Raw genomic sequence first — 12072 nt, 5'->3', positions numbered from 1 at the left:
GAGTCCTTGAAAGGTGAGGCAGACTTCTCTTGAGACTGGAACAGGCATAGGTACAATGGAAGTCTGCCAAAACCAACTTGAAATATGTAATTGTTTGTGTCCAAAAGGGCAATTTGTCCTCTTGCTCTTCAAAATGCCTAACTCTGCATTCTATTCTGATATTGTTGAACTGTTACTTTAGAAAACAGAAATAGCTTATTTTGTATCTTTTTTTTGGCATGTCTTGACATTTTTCCCTTGTTAATCTTTCATGTCTTTTTGGCAGGTTTTCTTTTTGAGCTTGTGTGTGGAATGCAGCAACTATCTTCAGTTTCTTTTGCAGGAAATCCCAGGGTTCAAATAGGAAAAGCTGGTTACTTAGTATCCTGATTTCACATGGTTCACAACCTAATATGAAATAGCCAAAGAGACAACAATATCATTAAACACTTGAATGGAAACATGTTTAGAGGAGTATATGCTTTGATAAAAATCATATAGGCCTATGGGCTAATTATGTTATGTACATATCATATGCCATGTACTGTAAGATAGGCTAATCACAGTTGGACATCGTTTTTGTATAGTTTAATTATTTTTTTTTTTTTTGGGGGGGGGGATCAGTCTACTGTAGTTTGAATTAATATAGTGTGTATGTATAGACACACTTTCTGTCACGCTGTTAAAAACTTTAATAACGAAAACGTGTCAGAGTGATATTAGCCTACTTCAATTATTCTATTCAAAAACAATGCCATCTTTCTTTTAAACCAAATAAGGTATCATGCTTCGTTTGAAGAAAGATATGAGGCTATGATTATTTTTTGTAGCATTCAAATTGTGATTGTTCGCATTTATAATTTAAGGTTTTCATTATTATAGTAATATTACTATCACAGGAAATGGCAACACGTAGGGCTCGTTATAAATCACAGTATAGGCTATAACAGGTGGCGCCTTAACCCCTTCGAGATTATGCCTTTGAATAGAACTAGCTGGAACCTCCGGAGTAGCATACATTTTTAATGAGGAGTTCAAGGGGATATCTCACGGAGGCGATAAAAGCTGGTCAAATATTTCTGTTAGAGCTTGTATTTTTATAATTATACTATTCTCCTGTAGAAAAAATGGAAAAAGGCTAAACGTATTTTCTGTTATTTCGAGGGGGGATATGACGTAATAGGAGTGTAGTTATTGTCCCCACCGATAAAAAATATATAATCTACAAAAACTGCATGCAATTACAGAATTTTGCTCAAATAAAAGAAAATAAATGAAAAATAGAGGCAGGTTTGTAGGTTTCTTTCTCTTCTTGGAAGGAGAGACAGTCATCCATACAGCTTTCATCCATATTAATGCATGCTTTTGAAATCAAATGTGTATTCCATTGGGGAAAGAAAATACAAATGAGCTTCTGATTGACGAAATGTGTGAGCAATATTAGTAAACAAAAAATGTTAATATATATTTCATATTGCTTTACCACATTTTAACATAGACCTACATATAAAAAATAATCACGAGTTGAAGCCCACAACGTTCATTCCATTGGGACATATTGTTTTAATAATCGTTAAGGTGCACGTAACGCAGACGCCTGTCGCCTCAATTCATCTTTTGCACATTAGGATGCTTTATTGGACATATTTAAATCAGTGTTTTTCTTCTAAATACTGTAGCCTGTTTCAATGTTTCTGTGTTCGAGTGAATACTAAATGAATACTAAATGATTGACTGCTTTATCTCGTTTGCTTCAAAGCCATGAATGAACCCAACATCCAAAGATCTTGTTGCCAAAGACACCTGTCAACATCATTGAGTTAGGTCAAAATCAGCTATGATGATTTACACACTACCAATGTACACATTTTGGCAGCATAATGTAGGCTACACATTTTGGAACAAAACTACAAATAGTAACATGTTCAAATCTGAACCACACACTTATTTTCAAACATGAACTGTTTTATTCAATATTCGTCGTACTTTTAGCAATCAGATGTGTTATATAATAATCAATCTATTTAAAAAAAATGTTTGGGATAAAGTATTAGTATATATATTTTCAAAATTCCTTTGATATACATAGTCTCTTATGCAACATCCCCAAAAACAAACAAACATAATACACATATTTTTGAAGGCAGTAAAAAGTGGTCTATGCAACATCAAATAAAGCCAGCTTAATTTCTTTTCATCCAGCTATTGATTTCGCGTTCCGAGTATTCTCGTGCTACTGTAGCCTACTTTGGGAGTGTATGGTTTCATGTACACTATACCCCATGGGTAGCTTCTATTTGTTCGTAAATTGATGGGTAAAAGTGTCAACATAATGGCAACAGTCATATCACTCTCCGGCCACTGTTTTCGTTCTACATTGACCAACTTTGTCATCATATTGCAATACCCTACTTTTCACGTAATAACCAAACTACCATTGAATGCTTGTACTCTTTTTTTCAATCAGAGGACTCTTTTTTTCATTCTTATTACTATGCTATTTTACATGTATTTTTTCTAGGGTGATAGTTAGGCTATTAGCATCGTGTGAAAGTAGAAACATCATATCCTCAAACAACCCTTTCCATTTATACTTGGCTCGACATGATACATTTCGTAAAGTAAATAACATATCTAAACGGTGAATATTGGAGACTGATCTGGAGATTTCGTTGGGCTAAGCGCGCCTCACATTAGCCTACAGAGTATGAGCAGTTTGCAATCATCTGAAATAACAGATGTCAAGGCCTAGGCTACTAATATAAATAATTCATCGTCGACTTTAATAGTAACCGGGCGAGGATCCATCTAAATGTCATCATAATTTAAACTCAATACCTGCTAAATATTTAATGTAATTGACCCCAGGTCAGAGAAATATGGTGCACCAGTCCCGGAAGACGACCAATGTCTCTAGCAAAATCAGGTCGCCTTCCCCGGATGAAGTATAATCCATTTGGGTGTAAATGAATTCAAACGTCTCTTTTGTTTTGTATTTTTGTGTCAATAGCTAGCATTTTTTCCCCTTTATCTTCTTCTTTGTTTGTTTTTGCTAAAATGCAAGCCAAGTCACTAAGGCGGAAAGTGCCGTTAGAAGTATGATGAGACCTAAAGCGACTGTGGATTTGGAGGCCCCGTTCCCCCCGCCACAGAGTTCAAACAAGCTCCCTCGGAACTCTAAGTTTCTGGACTCCTTTTTGAGCTTCTCCCATAGGTCTGTGGCTCCCTCTTGGCAATCCACCAGCGCAGTGGTCGCACATGAGTGGAAGTCATCCCAATATCTGCAAATCAAATGCAAAATAAACAAGACAGGCATTAGAATATTATATTACTGTTATAATACTGTTCTCTCTCTTCATCAACTGTCCATGCTGTATTTAAATAGAGTAAATAGTTTTCTTTTAACACTGTTTTAATAACAATAGAACGACAAAAATAATTCCAGTAATAAATGCATAGGCCTAAAGTCTTGTTTTAACAGCTCCCTAGTAGGACAAACAAAATCTACATTGGTTGAAATTCACAAGCTTTGAAAAAGATTCCCTGAAGTCACGTGATTTTATCCAAACCCTCCAATTGCTCTACTCTCTCTCTCTCTCTCTCTCTCACTCTCACACACACATCCACACACACACACACACACACACACACACACACACACACACACACACACACACACACACACACACACACACACACACACACACACACACACACACACACACACACACACACACAACCTATTCCCGTCTTCAGGGCCGGCCTTAGCCCTTGGGGGCTTTAACCTGACATTTGCTTGTGACATTTGCTTGTGTCCCCCACCTCATGGGCAAAACATTTTAAAGGCCCACCTCTTGAAGGTAGAGCAAAACATTTAAGTTTTAAAGATAATTGTCGCCAATTTTTACCATTTTACCTTTGGGTGGAGAGACATTTTTGCATTTTTAAAGCTAATTTCCTGCAGTTCTACACAATTTGCCAAAACGTATGCCATGTTAAAGGGATATTTCGAAATTCTGAAAAGGAAGCCCTTTGTGTACTTCCCCAGACTCAGATGATCTCGTGGATACCATGTTTGTCTCTGCATTCAATATGAAGTAAGTTAGAAATAGTAGTTAACATTGATATGCAAAACTAACTGCTAACTACTAGCATGCTAGCAGTTACCATTGACTACTCATTGTGCTAATGCTAGTTAGCAATAGCAATTTCCTTCAAAGAGCATGTAGAGACATAAAAATGATATCCATGAGTTCATCTGACTCTGGGAAAGTAGACAAAGGGCTTCAGGTGCCTGGCCACATGGTCGGTAGATATTCCGCTATGATTTTTCCAAGTTTAGATAGCTGGCTAGACTAACTTACCAAACAAAAAATTGTTAGCTGAAATGGCTAATTGAGTGACTGTCAGTGACTGACATAACAAGAGAAAAACCACTGATGCACAATTTCTTTTTTGCGGAATAGCACTTTGTATATTCTACTATTCTGAGTGTATAGTAGGGGGGGGGGTGCTGACGGCCCCGGGGCCCTAAACGACCACTTATGGCGAACTAGCTAGCCAAAGCCAGATCATCAGCACCCATGCTTGTCGATCCCCCATTCTCACATGCCTAACGTCCATTCACATGTACATTTTTTTGGGCTATAATATTCCATTTCCACATAGGTTGTTCATTTCAAAGAAGCCACTACCCCATTTGTTTTGCACCATTTTGGAAAACAGGGTGGGGGGTTGTGCCTGCTTGATTCTTTTTGGAGTTGATCAAATGTAGCATGTTTTTTTTCTTTCCTTTTTTAAATTCAACTTACGTGCAGATGGTCTGTAGGTTTTCCTTCTCATCCAGCTCCTGTGGATAGTTAGCCATATTCTCCCCCAGTCTCAGCAAGCAATTGGAGAACCCTTTGAATACTGTATCACATTTCCCCGTTGCTCTCACCACATGTAGCAGATAAACTGGAATTGGGGGGGAAATAATTTATTCACTTTTGGGCTGTCAGAGTTATTAATCAGTTAAAGGAAGTTCACTTTTTGTCATTTTAGTGCACTCTTTTGTTAATCATGATTAATTGCATTGTGTGAAAACATCAACATTTCATAATCTATAAGGCTAAAAACAATGCAAGGTCAAAACAAGTTTAACATTGAGGTTAAAGTAAGTATGCTTTATCAATTGACCAGATTTAGCTTACTGTTACATTGGACAATATCAAAACCTCAATATTCTTGTAAAGCTTTTTGAATGACAGAAATCTTAAATTAGGCCTACAGCTAAATTTGAGGAAAAGGACATAGAGGAAAGCCAACCAATAAAAACGCAGCCCACTTCATTGCCGACGCATTGTGACACCAAATAGTCAGGACTTAAAGAGTTAGGTGTTAGCCAGACTATGTTTCATATACTAATAGTTCAAAATGAGCCATATAACTTATGATCAAGAAATATCGGAATGTTTTCCCATAGTATAATGTTCGTTTTAATATGTCCAACAATTTCCTTGCACTTGATCATACACTAATATTTGGAGAATATATCCGGAGATCCCAGCATTGAACGCCACGAAAACAGCAACAAAGGAGGATGAGGTAACGCACCGCCGAGCTACAGTGAGGAAGGGGAGGGGGCGGGGGTTCTCACTGCATGGCTTTTGTATGTATGTCAAATCACATTTTTTATTGGTCACATACACATGGTTAGCAGATGTTATTGCGAGTGTAACGAAATGCTCATATGTGTGCTTACACGTGTGCGTGTGTTTGTGTGTGGGGGTGGGGGGGGGGGGGGTAACCCAATGCTATAATACATTTTAGTAATATCTGTGTCTGTGTTTATTCAACCAGATCATGGGGCGTTCTACGTCTTTTATAATTCGTTAAATTGAGAAAATGTCAATGTTGTTGCCAAACGTGCGTCTTCAATCCAACCCTTTAACCCCCTCGAACTACATTTTTTTGTTTGCCAATTGTTTGCCAATGGTGGACGCACGGAGCATCTCTGGTTCGTTACGCGGGAGAATCGCTCGATTGACCATTTGTTACAATGGTGTCCCAGGTCATTTAGGTTTAGGTCATATGTTGACAATATCGGCATCACGTTTTCGTTAAATAGTGTTGTAAAACATGTGAGGTTACTCTTATTGCCATCATGCCTTTTAGTAAATCGGGCTGTAGCCTACAAGCAATCCAATATCACCAAATACATTATGCGGATTTTGTAATAGACTGTCGAGGTCAGATTAATGCGTAAATTCGAAAGGCAATATTTCATGTCGCTGCATCTCGAGGAGCAACCTGCTTGCATTACACATTTTGCAGGGATTATTTATAAAGTGGCAACGAGCGAGATTATATGATCATTTGCATTGTAAAATTACACATATAGCCTAGCAGTTCACCGTGTGCCGCTTACACTTGGCACAAACTCTGTCTCTATATTCGACTTCGAAATGCAATCATCATTATGGTCAGAAATTATATGATGCCAGATCGCAAGTTTACCGCAATGTACTACATGCCACCTTCGAATTATAGAATTCGATCCGATACAGTCTATAATGCAGAGCTGCATATATCAAGACAATTTAGTTTCAATCGTTTTAGTAGCCTGAGAATAATATTATCTTGTAAATGGGGTAATTATTTTGACAAGTGCAATAAAAGGTTTGAAATAGATATGCCCTCTGATTTAAATTTTAGGGACCCTTTATTTTAATGTGTGAAATGAAGACAGCGTTTTAGAGAATCCATCACACGTGTTTCTCACACTCAGCATAGACTCAAGCATAGACTTAGCTCTGTAGCTAGCTACAGTAGCCTTCGTGCTACTATTAGTCAAGCCTTCACACCCACACTATAGATTTAGCTAAAGCAAACACGGCACATCAACGTAGAATAACACTCTAAATGCGACCGATGCGGACGACCCTGCAGTCACAGACAAAACACCAGGTAATATCCAAGTGATAAAAACGACTATCCATAGTTTACCAGTTGCCGTTTTCTAGGTTAATGCTAGGCTACACGATGAAACAAACGGATATGGCTAGCCTACATTCTTATTTATATTCGAAAGTATAGCCTCAACATGAAATAGACCAAATAGCCCATATGCATATAATAAACACTTAATATCTATGCGGTTGGCTACATTTGTTGATTTTTATTTATTTAAATGATGTTATCTTCGTATACAAATTTAGTTTAATAGTCATATTCGTTAATGAAAAATGATCTCACATTTTTCGAAATCCTACTATACATTAGACAGTTCGACATAGCGCACTCAATGCATTTCGTTTGAAAAAAGAGACGACGCACCTGCTAGACACTCATATCTTAAACGAGCGTCAATTGCCTTTTAGATGTATTTTTTTGTCAAATGTTTCATTCACAAAGCATGTCAAGTCAAATCTTTTCTGTTTTTCCAACAATGGCTCGGCTGCTATGGCATGCATTATTTATAATTAATTCCCTTGCCACTACAGGACTCTAAGGAGCAGCGTCTTCCACTGACATCGTTATGCAATGCAAACGAAACACTGGCCTACTTGTGCGAACCACAGGCGGCTGGTGGCTCCTTAATTCAGGAGGTCGGGCTCTTAGTAATGGCTGGAATGTTATCAATGGAATAGTATCAAGCACATCAAACGCATGTGTTTGATACCATTCCATTCACCATGCCGTCCTCCCCTCACCAGGCTCCTGTGGTGCGAACGTACCCATACACGTTTCCAATCGAATTTACTTATGCATTGGCATAGATTAATACAAAATAAATAAACATTGGTTTGACATTTTTTCATTATAACTATTAAAACGTGGAATGTGACAGCATTTGTTTTGTTGTGGCTATGTTTGCATGCATCCCATTGCAATCCGAAAATAAACTGATTTCATGCATTCCTTGCAATACAAAATCTATATTTTTTTCCCTGAAATTATCGAATAGTTTACATTCCAAATAGTTTGGCTATAATTCTTACAATTCGCTATTCATCATCTCAAATATAAAAACAAGACAATAACGAATCGCCCGTGACAGAGTCACTCACCTAACTGAACAGCAAGAAACAGTGAGATATATTTGCCGGAACAAGTTAATCCCATTCTACGTGTGGTAAAACCATTGGCATATGCAGATCTTAAAAACTCTGATTGAAAAGCGATGTTGAGGTCTGAGCATCACACATAGCCATCAACTTCCAGCAGCACTCGGGGAGCTTTTTCTCCCGTTGCCTGTTACACAGCGTGGCGAAGAGGAGTGAAATGGTTTACCCCTTGTAAAGCGAGGGCGTCTCTCTCTCTCGCTCTCTGTCTCTCTATCTCTCTGCTTCACGCCCACATGGCATGCTTGATGTAAAAGTTACAGTTGGACTCCCGCTTTCTACGTTTTTTTTTTCATTTGCTAGGCAAGGGTAGTCTTTCCCCCTTGCCCACACCGTACAGTCATTAAAAGAGCTGTGGTGATATCCGCATCTGTGTCACGGGCACACGTTATCGCCAAGGACCACATTGCTGGTGTCTAGAGAGCGTGGAGCGTCAAGAGTAAAACAAATAACGAAACTTTGTGGTGTATTATTTATTACAATACTGTATGTTCATAATAATTTTACCAAATACGAAAAGACTCTGCTTCTGACAAAAACAGTGTTGTTTAGCTATTATAAAATTGTCCACATGCCTATATACTATAAGGGCCAAATCGCGTTTAGCTTTTAGGTGTAATTCCTATAGGAATCTAGCCAAAGTGGGGAGATGCAACATTTAGGTTAAGGTATGAGACTACCTAATAACACTCGTTATTAACACCAACACCGGGGTTATTTTTCACCAATGAGTGTTAATTTACCACTTACAGTAAAATATCACACCTGAACCAACACTAGAAATGTTACTGAAAAATCAACACTAGGTAACACTAGTGAGTTTGCTGTGTATACATACAAAGTTGCCAATGCAAAGAATTAAACGATACTTCAAATGAAACCCGAGATGACTGCAAGTGGTAAATACAGTATAGGCTATTGTAGCGCTACATATTTCAATCACTTTGAAATACATTTTTATATTCATTCAATTGAATTATATTTAGCTAATGCTAGGGTCTGTATTTTGTGCCTCACTATATTTCAACATGAATTATTTGTAACATGTGTGCAAAATCTTTATTAAGTGCATTATTATATGGTAGCCTAACTTTTTTTAAATGTAACCTTTACTCAACTAGGCAAGTCAGTTAAGAACAAATTCCTATTTACAATGACTGGCAACCTGGGAACAGTGGGTTAACTGACTTGTTCAGGGGCAGAACGACAGATTTTTTTTACCTTGTCAGCTCGGGGATTCGACCCAGCAACCTTTCGGTTACCGGCCCAACGCTCTATCCTACGCATTTAGAATACGCCGCCTCAATATTTGCAGCCGTAGGTGGTATTGTCAGTGATGTGGAATAATTATAATGCTATGGTAAGATTTGAATGGAGAAAGCTGATCCGAGAGCAACACTGTTTTTTCTCTCTCAATCTTATCATTATTGACACATGGTCTAACGACGCACTGAGCGAACGTTTTCTCGATGTGCTTGTTTGTCAAACACTTAAAACTGGGAAACGAGGACCAGACACATTCTCATATTTGACTAATTTGTTTAATCATACGCTATTCTGAAAATGTCTAATGGAGCTATTGCATGCCTGCCTTTGAAGGCACACCAACAATATAGCCTATTCGTTGGCAAGACTAATAATTATTTTAATTCACATTAGTGACAAGGAAAAGGGAACCTCCCCCCATTCCTCCACATTAAAACTGATGTGAATGACTTACCCACTCACCCAGTAAATTCAGAATCAGTGCCCGTCGCAAGGTGTTTTATGTGAAGCTGTGTGTGAATGTGTGTATGCTAGGGCGCATTGTTTGTAGGTGCGTACGTCTGTGGATAGGTAGCTTGTCATTTCAGATTCACTTGAATGTGTCATGGAAAGCTGTGTGTGTTTCTGTGTGTGTATGCATGCGCGCGTGTGTGTGAGGAAGTCATACAAATTGTTTGCATAATGAAAAAAATAGGGAGGATAATATCATTCTCTCTCCCTCGCTGACGTCAGCAGAATTTATAGCGAGCCAATGAGTTTCACTTTTGTAGTGCCAGAACCGGGGGCACTCGCCAGAATACTAAAACGTTTTCGTCAGGCAAATTGCTAAAGGAGAATCCTCACACAGTGAGAACGGCGGACTGCAATCCCCCTCTGCCTCGGCGGGTTACTAGCCCTCCAAAAGTTAATTTAGAACAGAGACCGCGCTGCAATAAGCCTTTAGTGAAGGACTAGAAACGGTAATATTGGCTGGAGCCCAGAAGATTTATCCCCCCACTCTCCCTCACTCTTCCTCTTTCTGATAGGTTGACAATGTTAAGAATTTTGACTTTTTTTTATGAGATATGGTTCTTGAACTTTTCCCAAAAAAGATTTTCCCTCCCCGTTGATAAATAAACCAGCATAGATGTTAAACAAACAGCCTTGGATAAATGTATAGCCTAACTTCCAATGGATCCTTCATTATGCAAAATATCATACGCAAATGGACGCATAGGAATATCGGAGTAGTCTGATGAGCTATAAGGCTCTTTAGAGACTTTTGTCGCAATTGTCTTTAAAGATCCATGTTCTAATATGATCATAAGATCATCAACTACAGTAGTAGCCTCGTACACGTCATCATCGGATGTATACCTTTTTTCCATCGATAAACTGATATTTAGTCGCCCTCTGGTGGTGGAAGCTTGTTTCTACAGTTAGAATGGTCGTAATCTCACACACACAAATTAAACTAATAGTGGAGATTTCAGAACCATGGACACCTTAGCTGAGTTTCGAAGTTCCAACATTCAGCAGCATATGGCAGTGGATAGTGATAATAAGACGCATCCCCTCCCCACTGTGCAGAACAGCTGGCAGGCATATTCACTGTAATTTTCAACCACTACCTGTCCCAGTCTGTAATCCCCACGTTTTAAAATTACCACAATCATCCCTTTTCTTAAGAACTTTAAGGCTTCATGCCACAATGATTACCGCCCTGTAGCTCTCACTTCTGTAATCATGAAGTGCTTTGAGAGGCTGGTTATGGCACACATTAACTCCACCATCCCAGGCACCCTAGATGCACTCCAGTTTGCATACCGCCCCGACAGATCCATTGATGACACAATCTCAATAGCGCTCCACACTGCCCTCACCCACCTAGATAAGTGGAATACCTACGTGAGAATCATGTTCATTGACTACAACTCAGCGTTCAACACCATTATCCCTTCCAAGCTCATCACCAAGTTCAGGACTCTGGGTCTGAACACCTCCCTCTCCAACTGGATTCTGGACTTTCTGACAGGCTGACCCCAGGTTGTGAGGGTAGGCAACATCAACTCCACCACGCTTACCCTTTACACAGGGGCCCCACAGGGATGTGTGCTTAGTCCCCTCCTGAATTCCCTGTTCACCCTTTGACTGTGTAGCCACGCACGACTCCATTATCATGTTTACCAACAATGGCGAGACTACAGGAATGAGGTGAGGGCCCTGGTGGAGTGGTGCCAGGAAAATAACCTCTCCCTGAAATTCAACAAAATTAAGGAGCTGATCGTGGATTTTAGGAAACAGCAGAGAGAGAGCTCTCCTATCCACATTGATGGAACCGCAGTAGAGAAGGTGGAAAGCTTCAAGTTCCTCAGCGTACACATCACTGACGATCTCAAATGGTCCACCCATACAGACAGTGTGGTGAAGAAGGTACAACAGCGCCTCTTCAACCTCAGGAGGCTGAAGAAATTTGCCTTGGCCCCTAAGACCATCAGAAAATTTTACAGGTGCACAATTGAGAGCATTCTGTCGGGCTGTATCACCGCCTCTATGGCAACTGCACCGTCCACAAGTGCAGGGCTTTCCTGGTACGGTCTGGTCTGCCCAACGCCCTCCAGGACACCTACAGCACCCGATGTCACAGGAAGGAACAAAAAGATCATCCAGGACATCAACCACCCAAGCCACAGACTGTTCACCCTGCTATCATGTAGAATGCAAGGTCAGTACAGGTGCGTCA

At 39.4% G+C, this 12072-nt stretch overlaps 1 protein-coding gene across 1 annotated transcript; it reads right to left on the bottom strand.

Moving 5' to 3' along the window:
* Window positions 1-2054: 2054 nt before the first annotated feature.
* LOC135522606 (neuritin-like) lies at window positions 2055-8245 on the bottom strand. The gene is made up of 3 exons (XM_064949031.1): window positions 8031-8245; window positions 4791-4935; window positions 2055-3260 (listed from the first exon to the last, which is right to left on the bottom strand). Exons 1-3 carry the CDS (start codon window positions 8083-8085, stop codon window positions 3032-3034), a joined length of 429 nt encoding a protein of 142 aa, XP_064805103.1. The 5' UTR covers window positions 8086-8245; the 3' UTR covers window positions 2055-3031.
* Between the last annotated feature and the right edge of the window lie 3827 nt (window positions 8246-12072).

The sequence above is a fragment of the Oncorhynchus masou genome, chromosome 30 (genome assembly GCF_036934945.1).
Source record: "Oncorhynchus masou masou isolate Uvic2021 chromosome 30, UVic_Omas_1.1, whole genome shotgun sequence".
NCBI classification, from domain to species: Eukaryota; Metazoa; Chordata; class Actinopteri; order Salmoniformes; family Salmonidae; genus Oncorhynchus; species Oncorhynchus masou.
The sequence above is the reverse complement of the archived record's forward strand: the minus strand, read 5'-3'. Positions and strand labels throughout refer to the sequence as shown.